Source organism: Microcaecilia unicolor, chromosome 13 (genome assembly GCF_901765095.1).
Source record: "Microcaecilia unicolor chromosome 13, aMicUni1.1, whole genome shotgun sequence".
NCBI lineage: Eukaryota > Metazoa > Chordata > Amphibia > Gymnophiona > Siphonopidae > Microcaecilia > Microcaecilia unicolor.
This window is the reverse complement of record NC_044043.1, coordinates 16,887,014-16,907,110: the sequence shown is the minus strand read 5'-3', so window position 1 is coordinate 16,907,110 and position 20,097 is coordinate 16,887,014. Positions and strand designations below refer to the sequence as shown.

The 20,097-nt window shown below is 47.0% G+C and overlaps 1 protein-coding gene across 3 annotated transcripts in view; it reads right to left on the bottom strand.

Annotated features, from left to right (window-relative positions):
- Nucleotides 1-20,097, bottom strand: part of RAD51D (RAD51 paralog D) — a 287,517-nt gene that overhangs the window by 87,818 nt on the left and 179,602 nt on the right. For all 3 annotated transcript variants that reach the window (XM_030222483.1, XM_030222485.1, XM_030222484.1), the window contains exon 6: nt 18,917-19,051. In XM_030222483.1, coding sequence (XP_030078343.1) covers nt 18,917-19,051 — 135 coding nt within the window. The remainder of the gene's footprint in view (nt 1-18,916; nt 19,052-20,097) is intronic.

Below are 20,097 nucleotides of genomic sequence, written 5' to 3'. Positions count from 1 at the left end.
ACTGCAGTGGACTTCACAAATTGCTCCCAGGTGCATAGCTCCCTTACCTTGGGTGCTGAGCCCCCCAAACCTCCCCCAAACCCACTTCCCACAACTGTACAACACTAGCATAGCCCTTAGAAGGTACAGGGGGGCACCTACATGTGGGTACAGTGGGTTTTGGAGGGCTCCCATTTACCACCACAAGTGTAACAGGTAGGGGGGATTGGCCAGGGAACGCCTGCCTGAAGTGCACTGCAGTACCCACTAAAAACTGCTCCAGGGACCTGCATACTACTGTGATGGAGCTGGGTATGACATTTGAGGTTGGCATAGAGGCTGGCACAAAAATGTTTAATTTTTTTTTGGGTGGGAGGGGGGTTGGTGACCACTGGGGAAGTAAGGGGAGGTCACCCCCGATTCCCTCCGGTGGTTATCTGGTCAGTTGGGGCAAGGTCCTAAAAATAAATGGACCAAGTAAAGCCAGCCAAGTGCTCGTCACAGCCGGCCTTCTTTTTTCCATTTTCGGCCGAAGCTGGCCATCTCAAAGCCACGCCCCCGTCCTGCCTTTGGTACCCTGCAGACACGCCCCCTTTAACTTTGGCTGGCCCTGTGACGGAAAGCAGTTGAAGCCGGCCAAAATCGGCTTTCGATTATACCGATTTGGCTGGGTTTAGGAGAAGGCCAGCCATCTCCCGTTTTGTGTCGGAAGATGGCCGGCTCTCTCCTTTGAAAATAAGCAGGATAGGTATTTATATTTCAACAATTTTATTGATGGAACATTTCACAATACAGGACAATAAATTCGATATCTTACATACATTTATACAGTTACTTCGTGCCATCAAGCGTTTTTATAATTCCCCCCCCCAAGGCCCCTTTCCCCAAACTCTCTCCAACCTAACTCACTCCCCATCCCCCCAAATTCTAAACCCCCCCCTTCCCCACCATAAGAATCCCATCTCCTCAACAAAGGGAGTCAACCGTCACCTGCATTTGGTAAGCGCCTCTCTCGCACATGCAGAAGGGGGTCACCCAATTGATTAAGAATGGCACTACAGGCCCGCGGTGCAAGGGCATGTACGTAGCATTGCCAGGTTAAGTAAAACTCTCTCTGTCACTTAAATTTCAGACGAACATCTCTTAATTCCAATAGTAAGAACGCATGTAGCTTGTTACGCCATTACCAGTATGTAGGAGCCTCTTGTTTTACCCAGTTAATTAAGATGCATTTTTTACCTATTAGAAGCGCTTTAAAGAGCAGCGCGTTATAATGGACAGCACCAGCCCCTCTCAGCGCCCCCACTCCCAACAGAACATTTTCAGGCCCCAGTGACATAGGGACCTTCATTATATGCCCCATAAAGTTACAAATTTTTGCCCAAAAAGCCTTTATCTCCGGACAGTCTCACATAGCATGGTAATAATTGCTCTCGGGCTCCTCACACTTGCCACACTGAGGTGAGTCCACCCCTCCCATTTTATAAAGTCACAACTTAGAAGTGTATGCTCTGAATATCACCCTGCCCTGACATTCCCGCAGTTCAGCAGCAGCTGTTCCTTTTGGGATTTGTCGTATGCATGTCAGTAACATTTGTGATGAAATCACTTTATGCAAATCGGCGGACCACTGCGTCACGAGGTGTGTCAGGTCTCTCTGTGCAGTACTCTGTAGCAACCGCTTGTGAAGTAGCGAAATCGATATAGCTTCTTCATTAGGCATAACAAAAAGTTTGTTTATCATGCCGGGCACATCAACAGTGAGCTATTGGTGAGGGATAGCTGCAATATAGTGGGAGAGCTGTAAATAAGCAAAGTTATCCATCCAAATCAATTCACCAAGTCCCAAAGATTCCAATTTCTTAAGAGTACCAGCAGAATCCACTATGTCTTGTATAAGAGTAATCCCCTTTTGCTGCCAAATTTGAAATCGGAGGCCGTCTATACCAGGGAGAAAATCTCCATTACCGGTAATAGGTAATAATCTGCTGTGATGTGCATCAAACATCCAAGCTCGGCTTAGGTCTCTCCATATCAGTCTAAGAGGCCGAATCACTACGCTCCTTCTCAGGTGCTCTGGCAGCGCAGTAGATTTCGCCTGTATTACATATTGTAATCTCAGTGGACGAACCCAAGCCTCTTCTACCTCTCTCGGACTATAATGTGAAGTACCTATCAACCAATCTCCTATATGCCTCAGCAAGCATGCCTTGTTATAGCGTTGAAGGTCCAAAACCCCAAAGCCTCCCCTGTCCCAAGTATCTAGCAAACTTTGCCAACGTATCCGTGGTCGTCTCTTATTCCACAAAAATTTGGAAAGCAGGCCTGTAGGGGTATTTCCCCTTTGATCTAGTCTGAGCTGGTCTTGGCCTATACAAGCCTACGCACAATAAGATGGCTGCTGCAACCCCCTGACCTGCTCATCTCTGTGTCAGCAAGATCCAGCTTCAGCTTGTGGAAAATCACTGACAGACTTGCGGAAGCCAAGGACATTCTGTGTTCCAACCACCCCCTTCTATTCCCCTGAGAATCTGAGAAGGGAGGCAGAGCCATGGCACCAGAAGTTACCATTTCCAAGGTCACAAAACAAAGAACTCTTCTTGCCCATATACTGGACTGTACGAGAGGCTAATTGGTCCGGGCTATCACCTGACCGGGAGGTCTGGAAGAACGCGGGAAGAGTGGGAGAAGTTAGTTAGTCGGAGAACCTCGGGGGAGGGGTACCTGGTAAGAAGACCTGAGAAATCCAGCAAGGCTCGGGGTGAGCCAGAGACTGTATGATACCAACCTTGTGACCTGCATAACTGGTGCAAATACCTGTGGCAGAGATATTGGCTTTAAGAACCAACGGAGAGACAGAAACCTGCTTGTTTGCTGAGAAAGACCTGCTCTACATCTAAGACACAGACAGCTGAGATAGCGTCTTTGGGAAAATCAGCTCCGGTCTCATCTGCGGCCGTCATCAGGACAGCATGGTGAGATCACAGTGATATATTTCCTAGTCTGGGATTAGTCAGTGGTTATCTAAGTACGACTGGTTTATGTCAGCTCTTGGTCAGGGAAAGCTGCTAATGTGTATTTTGCATAAGATGTGATGTTTCCATAAGGATCATTAGGATATCATTTGTACTGTTCTAATCATTATTGTACGTAGTCTCAGGAGAATCAGAGTATAGTTAGACAATATATTTTGTTAGTGTGCATATCAGTATATAAGCTATTGCAGAGTGTTTCTATTTTTCTTATCTATAATAAATAATAATATATCATCTGTGACGTGGCTTCTGTTCTTTGGCGGGAAACAAACACTGGCAGGGTGCCAGCACCAAGGTTCCTGTATAAGATTCCCCTAGGCTGAGCTAGGAACCTTGGAATAAGTAATCAGTGGGTAATTATTATCCTAATTATTTATTTATACCCTACAGGCCCATTAACTGCCTCCAATCCTTTTTAGTTAAATACAGCGGCAGGATCTGAAAGCAATATAACCACTTGGGAAAAAGTACCATATTAAACAAGGAAATCCTCCCTAGTAGTGATATGGGCAAAGTGGACCACCTCCCCACCATCGGCTTTGTAAAGTCAAACAACTTAGTCACATTCAACTGATACAATTGGGCTGGGTCCCCCGGCAACTGTATACCTAGATAGGTAAACGAAACAGCTGTCCTCCGAAAGGGGCACGCTAATCGTACCCATTCCGCTTCTGTCATATTCATGGGCTGAATCTCCGATTTGTCTACATTAAGGCAGAACCCCGAATAAGCGCCAAATTCTCTAAATATCTCCATCAAAGCTGATAATGAAGCCTGGGGGTTCTGAAGAATGACCAAGAGGTCATCCGCAAAAGCGGAGATCTTAAAATGCTCAGGCCCTAGAACAACTCCGTGTACATCCGCTGAACCCATAATATCCCTGATTAGAGGATCCAAAACCAGTACAAATAAGAGCGGTGACAGTGGGCAGCCCTGTCTAGTACCTCTGGCAATTTCAAATTGCCGTGAAATCACTCCATTCACTGACACCTCCTCCATCGGGCACTGATATAATGTTTTGATAGCCTCCTTAAAAAACCCACCCACACCATAGGCGTCCAGCACCCCAAACATAAAATCCCATCTCACTCTATCAAAGGCTTTATGCGCATCAAAACTTACTAATATCGAAGGGGTATGCTTCTTATGTACCTGTTCCAATGCCAGCAGTATCTTTCTCAAGTTTTTTGCCACAGGACGTGCCCGAACAAACCCCACCTGAGGAGTTAGCACCAAATGAGGCAGAAACCGAGCCAGTCTATTGGCCAAGATCTTTGGAAATAATTTAGCTTCAAATGATAATAAAGATATAGGCCGATAGGATTCTGCACGAGTCGAATCCTTCCCCGGCTTTAGTAATACAATAATCTGCGCCATTCTTAACGAGTTCGGTAACTCTCCTCTTGTAACATGCAGATTAAATACCTTAGCCACACAGGGCGCAATCTCCTCAACCAAAATTTTGTACAATTCCGACGAGAATCCATTCACCCCCGGTGATTTATACAGAGCACTATCTCTTATATTCCAGGTAACCTCGTCCTCAGAAATATCTGCATTGAGTATATCTTGTTGAGTTTTCGAAAGCTTTGGAAGATCTTGCCCCTCTAAATATGCTGACGCCTCTAGCCCCTCATCTTCCGGCGGAGAATATAGCTCAGTGTAAAAAATTTCAAAGACCCTATTAATGTCTGCATTCGTGTGGTGGATTACCCCCTGATCATCTCGCATTTGTGTTGCCCATCTCCCCCCCCCCCCCCCCACTTGATTGACCAATCTCGCCAGAAGCTTCCCCTGTGTGTTAGCATGTTTATACAGCTGATATTTATATCAAAGATTTTTGTGTGCGGGACTGAATCAGCTGATTCAATTCCACTTGTGCCGTCATATATAACTTCTTATGGGCAAAAGAATGTGTCCTACCATAGATCTGTCTAAGTCTCCTTACTCTTGTTTCTAAGCGCAGCATTTCAGCCTCCCGTACTTTCTTTTTGTGAGCTGAATAAGATATAATATGGCCTCTCAGCACTGCTTCTGCCACCTCCCAAAAGAGTATGGGGTCTGATTGAAAACTTTATTAAGCTCGGTATAGTCTCTCCACTTATCAAGTATAAAGGAATGGAACCGGGAGTCATAATACAACATCCTCGGGAATCTCCAACAAAACGGGCGTTTCCGGTCCGTGTCCCACTCCAATGTGATCCATATCATAGCGTGATCTGACACCTGTGTCGGGCCTATCTCTGCCTGTTTCATGTATGTCACAATGCTCTGAGAGATTAGCAAGTAATCTATACGGGACTGCATATCATGGGCCCTAGATAGATGGGTATAATCCCGCTTTCCCGGATGTAGCAAGCGCCAGGAGTCTACCAAATCCAAAGCTGAGCACATCCATAGCACTCCCCTGGCATAATTCACCGGTCTGACCCTGGAGGGGCCTGTGCTGTCCAAAAAGGGATCAAAAACCATATTAAAATCCCCTCCCATAATCACTGGGATTTGTTCAAAACTGTGTACATGTTGGATGATGGTCTGAAAATTTTTTTTGTCATATTGATTAGGGGCGTATATATTAACCGATAGCAGTGGTCTGCCATTCAAAGTTACTTGCTGCATTACATATCGTCCTTGTGTATCAGTAATCCTGCGATGCATTACACATTGCAACCCTTTACGAAATAGTATAACGACCCCTGCTTTTCTGTTTGATGTGGGACTATCCACCACCTCACCCACCCACCATCGACACAGCTTCTTGTGTTCCGCTGCATCTAAATGCGTTTCCTGCAACATAGCCACATGCGCCTTATGTCTATTCAGTGCCTGCAGGATCTTAGAGCGCTTAATTGGAGAAGTTACCCCTCCCACATTCCATGATACTATTTTAACCATGTCTCTCCCTTAGGTGACCACAGGTAACATTGTCCCTTTCCAGATGTGTATTCCTATTTGAGAGAGGGATCCCAGCCTACCCCTCCCCCCATTGTTCAACTGCAACAGTTCTCTCCCTTCCTCATAACCTATATGGTACAACTTGTGAGTCTTATGGTATACCCTCTCCCCTCCCCCCCCTGCTAGTCCCCCCAATCCCCACCCCCTTAGAGTTCACCCTTGAACTCATCACGTAAAGGTACCCCACTCCCTCTCATTGCTTAACCAGTAAAAGATACTCTTAGCCAACTGCTTAAAACAACAATTTGTCCCTCCTTTGGGACCATAACTTGAAACCTGGAAATAAGAAATAATTTGTTAGAAAACAAAACATCACGTACATAAACCATTCAAAAGGCCCAATACCAACTTTCTAGTGCCCCGGCAGTCCTGCAACTCTGATTCACACTCAATCCACTGCTGTGCAGCATTCTCCACTGGCTCCTGTGCGATGCTGGTGGGTTTCACTCTCACTTCAATACCATATTTCTCTCTGCTTCAAATGACTACTCACTTGCAATTGTGCCTTATCTGTACCCCAAGCAGGATAAGTATTTAAATGTCTCTATCATATCTCTCCTTTCCCGCCTTTCTTCCTAACTATAAAAAAAATTGAGATCTTTAAGTTTGTCCCCATAAACCTTATGATGAAGACCACTGTTCCAAAGCACATAACAAAAGCAACAGCAGAGTGTCTCCACAAGAAGAAAGCAGATGTCCTTGAATGACCTACTCAAAGGCCAGAAGCAAATACACTACAAAACTTGTGGCAAGACTTAAAGGCTGCAGTCCACAATCTAAAACTTTAAGCTATTCTGCCAAGAAAATAGGGAAAAAAATGAACCATCCTGTTGTGTAAAATTAGTAGAAACTTATCCTAAATTATTTATGGTTATATTGCTACAAAGGAGCTTCCATCAAGTTCTAAGTCAAGAGGTATGAAGACTCATGCAATCAAGACTTTTTTCATGTTGAAAGTGCACAGCATGCTATGTAGATCAGTGAAACCAGTTTTTTCAACAGCAGAAAGTGAGAAATATATAAGAGCGTGAACGCTTTTAGAAGGCTTGATATATATTACTTTACGAATGTGCAGAACATAGCTCTCTATGACATAATGCGAGAGTATCATGCCCATCATACTTTGGGTTAAGCGTGCTCATTCCTGTCATGGTGAGCATAAAACCTTATATTTGAAGGCATTAATGGGAGAGAAGAATGTGACCAGACTCTGACAAATGTAGAAGGTATTCAAGCAGGGTCTGTGTAGGACAAGAGTGAGGATCTAGGGCCTTGCTGTCACACCAGACGGCAAACCTCCTCCATTTGAAAGAATAAATCCTCTTAGTGGAATCTTTCCTGGAAGCAAGCAAGACTCGGGAGACACCCACAGAAAGACCCAAGGAGGCAAACTCTATGCTCTCAACATCCAGGCCGTGAGAGCCAGAGACTGAAGGTTGGGGTGCAGAAGCGCCCCCTCGTTCTGAGTAATGAGGGTTGGACAAAACTCCAATCTCCACAGTTCTTTGGAGGACAACTCCAGAAGAAGAGGGAACCAGATCTGACGCGTCCAGAAAGGAGCTATCGGAATCATGGTTCCGCAGTCTTGCTTGAGTTTCAGCAAAGTCTTCCCCACCAGAGGTATGGGAGGATATGCATACAAGAGGCCTCTCCCCCAATGAAGGAGAAAAGCATCCGACACTAGCCTGCCATGGGCCTGAAGTCTGGAACAGAACTGAGGGACCTTGTGATTGGTCTGAGTGGCAAAAAGATCCACTGAGGGGGTGCCCCACGCTCGAAAGATCTTGCGTACCATGCCCGAGTTGAGCAACCACTCGTGAGGTTGCATTATCCTGCTCAACCTGTCGGCCAGACTGTTGTTTACGCCTGCTAGATACGTGGCTTGGAGAAGCATGCCGTGGGTGCGAGACCATAGCCACATCTGGACGGCTTCCTGACACAGGGGGCGAGATCCGGACATAATACATGGCAACCTGATTGTCTGTCTGAATTTGAATAATTTGATTGGACAGCCGATCTCTGAAAGCCCTTAGAGCGTTCCAGATCGCTCGCAACTCCAAGAGATTGATCTGAAGACCTGATTCCTGGAGGGACCAAGCTCCTTGAGTGTGAAGCCCGTCCACATGGGCTCCCCACCCCAGGAGAGATGCATCTGTGGTCAGCACTTTTTGTGAGGAATTTGGAAGGGACGTCCCAAAGTCAAAGTGGATCGAATTGTCCACCACTGAAGGGAATTGCGAAATTCGGTGGGTAGCTGGATTGCATCCTCTAGATCCCCTGTGGCCTGAAACCACTGGGAAGCTAGGGTCCATTGAGCTGATCGCATGTGAAGACGGGCCATGGGAGTCACATGGACAGTGGAGGCCATATGGCCTAGTAGTTTCAACATCTGCCGAGCTGTGACCTGCTGAGACGCTCTGGCCAAGGAAACAAGAGTGAGAAGGTTATCCGCTCTCGCCTCTGGAAGATAGGCATGAGCCGTCTGTGAATCCAGCAGAGCTCCTATGAATTCTAGTTTCTGAACTGGAAGAAGATGGGACTTTGGGTAATTTATGACAAACCCCAGTAGCTCCAGGAATTGAATAGTCATCTGCATGGACTGTAGAGATCCTGCCTCTGAAGTGTTCTTCACCAGCCAATCATCGAGATAAGGGAACACATGCACTCCCAGTCTGCGTAGCGACGCTGCAACTACCGCCAGGCATTTGGTAAACACCCTGGGCGCAGACGCGAGACCAAAGGGCAGCACACAATACTGAAAATGCTGTGTTCCCAGACGGAATCGTAGATACTTCCTGTGAGCTGGCAGTATCAGGATGTGCGTATAAGCATCCTTTAAGTCCAGAGAGCATAGCCAGTCGTTTTTCTGAATCATGGGAAGAAGGGTGTCCAGGGAAAGCATCCCTAACTTTTCTCAAACCAGATATTTGTTCAGAGCCCTTAGGTCTAGGATGGGATGCATCCCCCCCCCCCCCCCCATTTTCTTTTGCACAAGGAAGTACCTGGAATAGAATCCCAGCCCTTCTTGCCCTGGTGGAACGGGCTCGACCGTATTGACGCTGAGAAGAGCGGAGAATTTTTCTGCAAGTATCTGCCTGTTCTGGAACCTGAAGGACTGAGCTCCTGGTGGGCAATTTGGAGGTATGGAAATCAAATTGAGGGAGTACCTTAACCGGACTATTTGGAGAACCCACCGATCGGAAGTTATGAGAGGCCACCTTTGGTGAAAAACTTTTAACCTCCCCCTGACCGGCAGATCGTCCGGCACGGACACTTTGATAGCGGCTATGCTCAACTGGAAAGCCCGTCCCTTGCTTTTGCTGGGGAGCTGCGGGGACCTGTCTAGCCACACACTGTTGATGAGAACGAGCGCGCTGGGGCTGAGGCTGAGAAGGCTGTCAAGAAGGTGGATTGTACCTACGTTTGTTGTAAGCATAGGGGGCATTCCGCCTTCCCCGGAAAAAACGTCTACCTAATGAGGTAGATGCTGAAGGCGCCCGGTGGGAGAGATTGTCCATAGCGGTTTCCCGCTGATTGAGCTGTTCGACCACTTGCTCGACTTTCTTGCCAAAAATATTATCCCCCCGGCAAGGGACATCCGCTAGCCGCTGCGGGACCCTATTGTCCAGGTCAGAGGCACGCAGCCATGAGAGTCTGTGCATCACCATACCTTGTGCAGTGGCTCTGGATGCAACATGAAAAGAGTCGTAAGCACCCCTGGACAGGAATTTACGACACGTGTTCAGCTGCCTGACCATCTCCTGAAAAGGCCTGGCGTGCTCCGGAGGGAGCTTATCCACCAAGTCCGCCAGCTGCTTGACATTGTTCCGCATGTGGATGCTCGTGTAGAGCTGGTATGACTGAATCTTGGACACGAGCATGGAGGACTGATAGGCCTTCCTCCCAAAAGAGTCCAGAGTTCTAGATTCCCGTCCTGGGGGCGCCAAGGCGAAATCTCTACAACTCTTGGCTCTCTTGAGAGCAGAATCCACAACCATAGAGTCGTGAGGTAACTGCGACTTCATCAACTCAGGCTCCCCATGGATTCAATACTGGGACTCAGCTTTTTTGGGGATGGTGGGATTAGATAGTGGTTTCGTCCAGTTCTTCAGCAATGTCTGCTTAAGGACATTATGCAGAGGAACAGTGAACAACTCCTTAGGTGGTGAAGGATAGTCAAGGACCTCGAACAACAAAACCAGGGGACACAAGATGAAGCTAGAATATGGTAGATTTAAAACAAATAGGAGAAAGTTTTTCTTTACTCAGCAGCTGGCCTTACAGAATTTAAAGGGGATTTGGACAGATTCCTGAGGGAAAAGTCTATTGAACATTATTGATTTTTTGGGGGTGGGGGGGGGGGGTGGTTGCCGGGTTCTTGAAGCCTGGATTGGCCACTGTCGGAGACAGGATGCTGGGCTTGATGGACCCTTGGTCTTTTCCCAGTATGGCAGTGCTTATGTACTTATGAACATCTCGGCCCTAGGCTCATCCTCAGAAACCACCGGGAAGGGAATAGCCACAGACATTTCCCACACAAAGGAGGAGAAAGAAAGGCTCTCCGGGGGGGGGGGGGGGGGGGGGGGGAGTTTCCTTTCAGGCGAAGGAGTAGGATCAGAGGGAAGAGCACAAAACTCCTCCGAAGAGAAATATCTGGGATCCTCCTCTTCTCCCCATGAGTCATCCTCCTCGGTGTCGGACAAGAGTTCACGAACTGCAGTCCGAAACCGGGCCCGTCTCGACTCAGAGGCACCATGGCCTCGATGATGACGTTGAGAAGTCAACTCCCATGAAATCTCGCACCCACACTGACTTCATTCACTACAAATTCATGCTATCCTCCTTCCAGTCCTCCCTATTCCTCGCCAAGCAGGACTATTACACCCAATTGACTAATTCCCTCAGCTCTAACCCTCGTCGTCTCTTTGCCACCCTCAACTCCCTCCTCAAAGTGCCCTCCGCTCCCACCCCCCCTTCACTCTCTCCTCAATCACTGGCTGACTACTTCCGCGACAAGGTCCAGAAGATCAACCTCGAATTCACCACTAAACCTTCTCCTCCTCTTCATCCTATAACCCACTCCCTCAACCAACCAACCCAGGCCTCCTTCTCCTCTTTTCCTGATATCACCGAAGAGGAAACCGCCCATCTTCTCTCCTCCTCGAAATGCACCACCTGTTCCTCAGACCCCATCCCCACCAACTTACTTAACACCATCTCTCCTGCTATCACCCCCCCCCCCCATCTGTCATATCCTCAACCTCTCTCTCTCCACTACAACTGTCCCTGACACCTTCAAGCATGCTGTAGTCACACCACTCCTCAAGAAACCATCACTTGACCCTACCTGTCCCTCCAACTACCACCCCATTTCCCTCCTACCCTTCCTCTCCAAAATACTTGAACGCGCCGTACACAGCCATTGCCTTGATTTTCTCTCCTCTCATCCACTCTCTCATTTCCTCTCGCCTTGACTACTGCAACCTACTCCTCACTGGTCTCCCACTTAGCCATCTATCCCCCCCTTCAGTCCGTTCAGAACTCTGCTGCATGTCTTATCTTCCGCCTGGACCAATACACTCATATCACCCCTCTCCTCAAGTCACTTCATTGGCTTCCAATCAGGTACCGCATTCAGTTCAAGCTTCTGCTACTAACCTATAAATGCACTCGATCTGCAGCCCCTCCTTACCTCTCAACCCTCATCTCCCCTTACGTTCCTACCCGTAACCTCCGCTCTCAGGACTAATCCCTCCTTTCAGTACCCTTCTCCACCACCGCCAACTCCAGGCTCCGCCCTTTCTGCCTCGCCTCACCCCATGTATGGAACGGACTCCCTGAGCCCATACGCCAGGCCCCCTCCCTGCCCATCTTCAACTCATTACTCAAAGCCCACCTCTTCAATGTCGCCTTCGGCACCTAACCACTACACCTCTACTCAGGAAATCTAGACTGCCCCAACTTGACATTTCGTTCTTTAGATTGTAAGCTCCTTTGAGCAGGGACCATCCTTCTTTGTTAATTTGTACAGCGCTGCGTAACCCTAGTAGCGCTCTAGAAATGTTAAGTAGTAGTAGTAGTGCCAGAGGCGATGAAGCTCCCTCCAGCGATGTTGACGGGGAGTCGACCTGGGTGGCAGCCGAAGCCGCAAGTGGCATCGGTGTCGGGGACCGCACCACAGGCACAGAGCTCGCTGCCGCTTCCATCAACGGTACCGAAGGCGCAAGCACCCCCGGTACCGGAACAAACTGGCGCAGCAGCCCCTCCAGGAGACCTGTAAGAATGGCTCTGAGGTGGTCGTCTAGAGTATCTGCCGGGAAAGGCTGTGGGACCGGTGCAGAAGCCGGAGGCAGAACATGTGCAGAGGAAGGAGGCGGTACCGGACTGTCCGAAGACCGACACCTCTTGGATGGAGGGTGAGCGGTCCTCCCGGTGTCAACGCTTCTCAGGTGCCGAGTCCCTCGACGCCCCGGAGCTCCCGGTACCGTGTGTGGAAGGAGATCGATGCCGATGCTTCTTAGCCTTCGCTTAATGCACGGCATCGGTACTCCTTGGTACCAACGAGGAGGACGTGGAATCCACACGCCTCCTCGGGGTTGGGTCCAAAAGTTGTCGGTCCCAATGGGCCTTTGCAGCAGGAGCCTTCGAGACAGGTAGGGACCCTCTCCACGCTCCCAGCGTGCGGTGGTCTCCGGACAGGTATTACCTGCTCTCCCGATGTTGATGCCATCTCCGGTGCCGATGCCGACGACCTCGGTACCGCTGTCGACGTCAAAGTGCCGGGCAAGGCTCCAAACAGACGTTCCTGCTGAGCCTGTCTCAACGCCCGTGTCCGCTTTTTAAGGCTAAGACACAACTTATATACGTCTGGGCGATGGTCGGGCCCAAGGCACTGCATATACCACAAATGGGGATCGGTACCTGAGACTGCCCGGCTGCACCGACTGCACTTCTTGAAGCCGCTGGAAATCCTCGATATCATGGACGGAAAAATAGCGGCGGCGAAGTCAAAATTCACAATGGTGCCAAGAAAAAAGGGCACTAAAAGGAGAATGTGAACGCGCAGCCCAAAAGGGGCTGCGACGGTGGCAAAAGAAAACTTAAAGAGGGCCCAGCACTAAAAAAGATAAGGGAACTCTTTTTTTTTTTTTTTAACACAGGAAATAAAAAGGAAAAAGAAACGAAGAAAAAAATCGCGAAAACTTGCGGCGAAACAAAGGCTCTTTCTCAGGGGCACACAGAGAGAGCTGGCCAAAACAACTCCTCTCTACCGCGGAAAGAGAAAAACTGACGAGACTCTCGCGCGACGGGCAGGAACCTGATGGCCGTGTCCATCCACGATCAAAGGCTCTACCAAACTTTTGTTGCTAGATAGGTTCCGGTCTCAGGGCTGCCGTGGACGTCACCCATCAGTGAGAACAAGCAGCCTGCTTGTCCTTGGAGAATATAATGTATGCTATTTCCATAACATACCTTAAAACCACCCCCCTCGGTGGCACAGATGAGATAACCTGCACACAGCAGCAGGTACAATTCTGGAATACATGAGTTGACTTAACTCATCAAGTAAGAGCAAGGGGACAAGAAGTTAATTTCTTAAGAGTGTCACATTTTGTAATACCACATTAGCACCTTTACTGAATGTCATCAGGAAGCACTGGAACACGATCATATATCATTGAATGACCCCTGACGCAGGCAATTCATCAAAACACGGGTCACGTCAGTCCTTAATAAATTTGCTTCCATCACCCCTTCTTGTGGCTGACTATGCTTTTCTTGTAAGGTTTGTGTTGTGTTGTTGCACACTCTAATTTCTCCATGGCCACAATGTCCTAATGTTTTTCTCTGTAAAGCTTTAGCATACAAATGCTCAATGCTTGTGTTTGCTGGCTTAAGTATTTCCTGAACTAAGAAGACATATTTTAGCATTTGCTACACTGGTAGCAGTAGTCTTAAACATAAGATATGCAATGCTAGCTCTGACCAGAAGTCCACAATCCTGTTTCTGATAGTGGCCAATCTGGGTCACTAGAAAATACCCAGAAAATCCCAAAGGGGTGTGTAGGGGATAAGAAGGTTATTGAGATAAGCAAGGATGGTAAGAGACCTTGGCTTACAAACTCAAAGCAAAATCTTGTATGTGATTCAGGCAGAAACAGGTACAGTACATAGTATCTTTAATCAATTGACCCAACATGGGCCATGTTTTGGCATACAAATGCCTGCATCAGGGGCCGATTGGAGTAATATTGATCAAATGAATCACAAATACAACTTATCTTCAGATAATAAAGTAAATGTCCGGTCAGGCACAACTTAAAAACATGTTACAGAGCACTGTGTCTGTGTTCATTAGCGAATACCACCAAAAAGGCGGTATTCGCTAACAAGACATGGTGCTCCACAGTACTTTCAAGGGACTGGAAGAAACGGCTTTTTGTCAACCCTTGAGTGGAAAGCACTAAATAGCACTCAAGTGTACCCTAACAGAGTTGAGTGTGAGGCCAGAATTAGAAAGATGGGGTAGGTACTCCACAAGGGAAGGAAGAGAGCATCTAGATGGATCAAGAGCTCTGGCTATACCCAGAGGGAAAATCTTTTCCATTTGAAATGGTAACATTTCTGCATAGGTGGTTTCCTAGAAGCTTGGAGCATCTTTGAAACACCTTCTGAAAGATCAAAAGAAGCTAAATCTATGTTGTCAAGAACCATACTGTCAAGGGCTAGAGAGCGGGGGTCTGGATGGAGGAGGGACTCCTTGTTCTGTGTGATTAGGGTTGGCAAGGGTACACAACCAGAACAGTTGCTTGGATGATAGTTCTGGGAGAAAAGGGAACCAAATCTGTCATGGCCAGTAGGGAGCAATTAGGATCATGGTCCCTTGGTCTTGACAGAGCTTGAAAAGAGTCTTCTCAACAAGGGGTAGTAGAGGAAAGTCATACAGCAGATTCCCCAATGAATCGTGAAAGCATCTGTTGCTACACTGTTGGGAGCGTTGAGTCTAGAACAGAAGTGAGGGAGTTTGTTGTTCTGAGGAGAAGTGAAGAGATCTATCACTGGGGCTCCCTACTGCTGGAAAATTTGATGAGCTACTGGCATGCTGTGGGACCACTCTTGAGGCTGAAGGACTCTGCTCAGTTTGTCCGCTACAGCATTCTGTTTGCAAGCTAAGTAAACAGCCCTGATAGTGATGTGTCGCAAACTTGCCCGAGTCCATATCTGGATTGCACAGGAGATAAGAATCTGTTCCACCTTGTTTGTTCAGGTAATACATGGCAACTTGGTTATCTGTTCAAACTAGAACTACCAGACTGAGAAGGCAGCCCAGGAAATTGTTGAGGGAATTCCAGACTGTTCCTAACTCGAGGACACTAATATGGTAGGTTTCCTCCTTTGGGGACCATGAACCTTGTGTATGAAAGCCATCGACGTGAGCTCCCCAACTTATCATGGAGGCGTCTGTGGTAAGAATTTTCTGGTGTGGAAGGGACTGAAATAGAAGTCCTCCAGTGAGATTCTGTAGTGTCATCCACCATTGTAGAAAGTGGCATAGTGCTGGAGTGACTCGAATTTGGTCTGAGAGGGTCCCTGTGGCTTGAGACCACTGAGAAGAGATAGTCCATTGAGGTACTCAGAAACGAATGGTATTACATGGACTGTTGAAGACTTGTGGCTGTCAAGGCTGTGGCCGTGCCCCTATGTCCAGACTCACCTTTTTTCAAGTGATCTGGCTCTGTGGCTTCTCTGGACTGCCTTGTCCCTGCATTGATGCATCTGCTGTTTGGTGTTCCTGCTATCCAAACCTTGCTCTGATGTTCCTGTTATCCAAGACTCATTACAGTTCATTCAAGCCTCATTTCAAGTTGAGTCATTATCAGCAAAATCCTTTATAAAGCACTTTGGAACTCTCATGCCTTGCCTTTGCAACAGGTCTTTTAACCTTGTCTTTGAGTTCCCTGTTTGGATCCAAGTCCTGCTAGGCTTTATTCCTATGCCTTGTTTCCTGCCTGGCTTTGTTCCTGCAAGTCCTGTCCCTGAATGCTTGTTCTTGTGTTTCTGAGTCTTATACCTGAAAGCCTTGTTTCCAAACTATATCCTGATAGCCTTGCTTTTACAAACCTTGTCCTTAAATGCCTTATTCTTGTATGCCTTGATTCCTGCCTGGCTTTGTTCTTCTGAGTCTTGTCCCTGAATGCGTGTTCCTGTGTTTCTGAGTCTCGTATCTGAAAGCCTTTTTTCTGACCACAACACAGAAGAAACCAGTCTTCGCAAAAAAAACAAAACAACAATTGCCAAAAACAGTGAAGATGACACTAAAAAAGGAAAAAATAATAAAAATTTAAAAGGGAAAAATAAAAAAGAAATAAAAAATAAAACAGAATCCAAAAATAAAATAAAAAACAGACGACACAAAAATAATGATAAAACTTTGAATTTATTAAGGTGATATGACTCAAAACTTTGAATTTATTAAGGTGATATGACTTGACACAGCTGTGTTTCGGCCCAACTGGCCTGCGTCAGGAGTCTGTTACACCATGTACATATTCTCTGGTTGTATCAATGTTTATGTGAAGAATGTTCTGTCAAACGATACCTTATTGCAATAACTCAACCTTTAAAAAGGCTGTGTGCACAATCTTGCAACAATCGCTATGGAAAACTGTAGCTGGAAAACCTTCAGACTAGAGTAGCTGTAAATCAGCCTCTCATTGTCTGCTAAAATAGACCTATGGTCCCCAAGTTTTAATGAAAGAGCTCAGGCTCTACACACCAATTCTTCCTTGTCATAGATTCTGTGACTGGTTGCAGGGTGCCTGGCTTTTGTGGGGTGGGTCCCTCAGTGATCACCCCACCCCTGAGGGGTAGCCCGGCATTTGAGTACTGGCACCATTTTTGCTAGAAAAAACGCACTGCTTTAAAGTAGACTCAAAAGCTAAAGAGCAGTGGGGTAATTGTGATTTATCAAACCCAGATCATTTTTGTATTCCATACATTGTATCTATTTTCTTTGGAGCAACCTGAACCATGGATGAAAACTGAGTTTTTGAAAAAAGCATCCTTCATAGCTTTATGAAGACAAACAGGGATTCCCTCTCATGGAGGAGAGTCAGTCTAGAACCTCAAAAAGTTCCAAGCAAGATTCTTCCTCAGTCTCTAGTTTGAAAAATATGGCCAGGGCCATCTCACATACAAAACCAGGAAAGATTATATTCCGTATGGAAGAGTAGCCTAATGGTTAGTGCAGTGGGCTTTGATCCTGGAGACCTAGGTTCAATTCCCACTGAAGCTCCTTGTGACCTTGGACGTTACTTAACCCTCTATTGCTCCAGGTACAAAAACTTATGATTGTGAGCCCCCAGGGACAGGGAAAGTACCTGCATATAATGTGTACAGTAGTAATAGTAGTTCTGGAGGATACTTAGGTCTTTCAGGTGGCGGAGAAGGTTCTGATGGAACGCCATAGGATTCTTCAACTGAGAGGTCCTGTGGATTATGGTCCAGACTCCCAAGAGAGGTCAGTGGCTTTGTTTAAATCTGAGGGAGGTACATGGAAGAGTTTCATGACCAGTGCATTGGCTCTTCATGGAACCTGGAGAGAGTTCTTCTGCCGATGCATGTGTCAGTTGGGTGCATGCTGCCCCGATAATTGATGCTGAGCTGGTGTGTGGGATCTCTCCAGTGACTGTTACTCCGATGCATCCTTGGGCTGGGATGAAGCTGGTGCAAACACTCTGTAAGCCTGATCAGACTGCATATGCAATAGCCCTGAAAGCTCCTCTTTGAGCATAGCCCGGATCTCCTTCTGGAGACAAGGCATCGATACCGGCTGAGAAACTGGTGTGGAAGCAGCCTGCTGCACCGCCCGTTTAGGCATGGGAGACCTCGAGGATATGGAAGGCTCTGTGAGTTGTAATCAACTGCAGAGAAGGAGACAGGTTACTGCGGTGACATTGGCGCATCGATGAAGTTGATGCCAAGTAGCTCTTGGCACCAAGCCTGGAAGGAGAGCGATAGCAATGTTTCTTAGCTTGTTTATGCTACTGATCCCTCAATGTACATGGTACCGAGGATGAAGACATGGAATCCTTACATGGATGTGGTACCGATTCTGATGCTGAACAATCTCGATGCATGGTTGATGCCAAATCCCCTGCCATGCTCAATACCGATGCAGAACCAAAAGTTTGTTTTGTTGGACTCTGCACATGCAAACAAGGACACAACCACAGACAGATGTTACACTCTATGTCCCAGTGCTCCTGAGACAAGCACTGAACACATCAATTATGGGGGGGGGGGGGGGGGGGGGGGGGGTCAATGCCTGAGACAGTCCTATTGCACTGAGTATACTTCTTAAAGACACTCGATACTTTCTTTGACATGGGGGTGGGGGGAGAAAAACAGTCAATGGGAGGTCAAAAGGCTCAATTGCCCGAGGAGGCTGAGTAAATTTTAGACCAAAAAGGGTTGATGTTCCCCGGCCAGAAAAAGGCCAGCCTGAAGGCTGAAAATTGAAAAATTATAAAAATTAGAAACAAATTAGTTTAAAAGTAAATTCAATAATGAGAAAAACTAAAATTAGAAAAATGTCCCAAAAAAGGAAAGGCACTAAAAAAAGAAGTCTGATGCACTGAGGAGAGATTAGAAATTCAACCTCTATGCTCTGCAGAAAATGAAAGACTGCTAGTCCTGCACTCAAGCATTGGACAGGAAGGTACCTGCGCATTTGCAATGGGAGCATGGCCTCAAAGATTTAAAGTGACAGTAAATTTGGCAGTGTCCACACCAGGCTCTGTGGATGACATCACCCACATGTAAGAATATTATGCCTGCCTCTTCACGGAAAACATCCCCACCTCTCAATCTTCTTACAAATAATTATCTGGGTTGTTTACCAAGGAAACATTTTAATTTAATCAGCGTGTTCCAGATTCACTGACCTGTTCCTCCACTTCCTGGGTTTTGGATTGAACTAACTGAAAGAGGCGAGAGGCCATGAGTCCCCCAGTTGAGTCAATGTACAGGACATTCTGTTTGAGGCTGTGAGACACATTGACAGCAATACTCAGGCAAACCTAGTTTAAAAAAAATTAAAATTAGTTATTTCATTTTATAAGACTCCATCAAAAATCTGAAAACCAACTAATATTCACATCCCAAGCTCAACTTACACTTCAATCCAACAGAAGTGGGTGATGGGAAGACTAGACCTACATAAAAACCTAAGCGTTGGGGAGGAAGTGACGTCACCGATGTAGCCGGTAGCCTGGTTGTAGAGCTCCGCGGGTTACGGATTAAAAAAGTGTGAGAAACCCCAATAAAGCGCGAGGGATTCCCCGCAAAAGAAGAAGCAAAGCAGCTATAGTAAATGGCGGCCAAAAAGAAATTGGCAAAATTTAAATATGCAGGGGAATCGCCGAGAGTAGCGAGTAAGGCGAAAACACCACTTCCCCCGCGTGGAGCAAAAATGGCGCCGGACGAAATGGAGTCTGATAATGAAAACGAGGAGCAAGTCGCTGGTGAGATTGAAGTAGAGCGGAGCGAAATTATACGATGGTTTAAAGAACTTAAAACAGAGATGATTAATACTAGGAAAAGCATTCAAGCTGCAGTTACGGAACTCCGCGAAGAAGTGAAAGATATGGGCGGCCGAATGGTAGAGACGGAGGAGCGGATTGAAACGATGGCGGGAGAACTGCAAACTTTGAGGAAGAGTGCTTTTAAAGAACAGCAAGAAAGAAAACTCATGGAGCAACGTTTGGAAGACTTGGAGAACCGCTCGCGGCGGTGTAACTTGAGAATTAAAGGCATCCCTGAGGAAATACAATTCAGGGAAGCGGAGAAAGTGGTGCGAGAGATTTGTGACTTTATTTTGGAGCAGGGAGCGGATCCTGAAGAAAGATTAGAACGGCCTGCAATAAAAATTGATAGAGCTCATCGGAGCTTGGGGCCGCAGCGGGGGGATTTCCCTCGAGACATCGTGGCATGCTTCCATGAGTTTCAGGTGAAGGAAGCGGTGTGGAGAAAAGCACGTGCATTGGGAGAAATCAAATGGCGCAATGTCCAAGTGCAGATTTTTCAGGACCTGGCGAGATCTACTCTGCAAAAGAGACGAGATTTT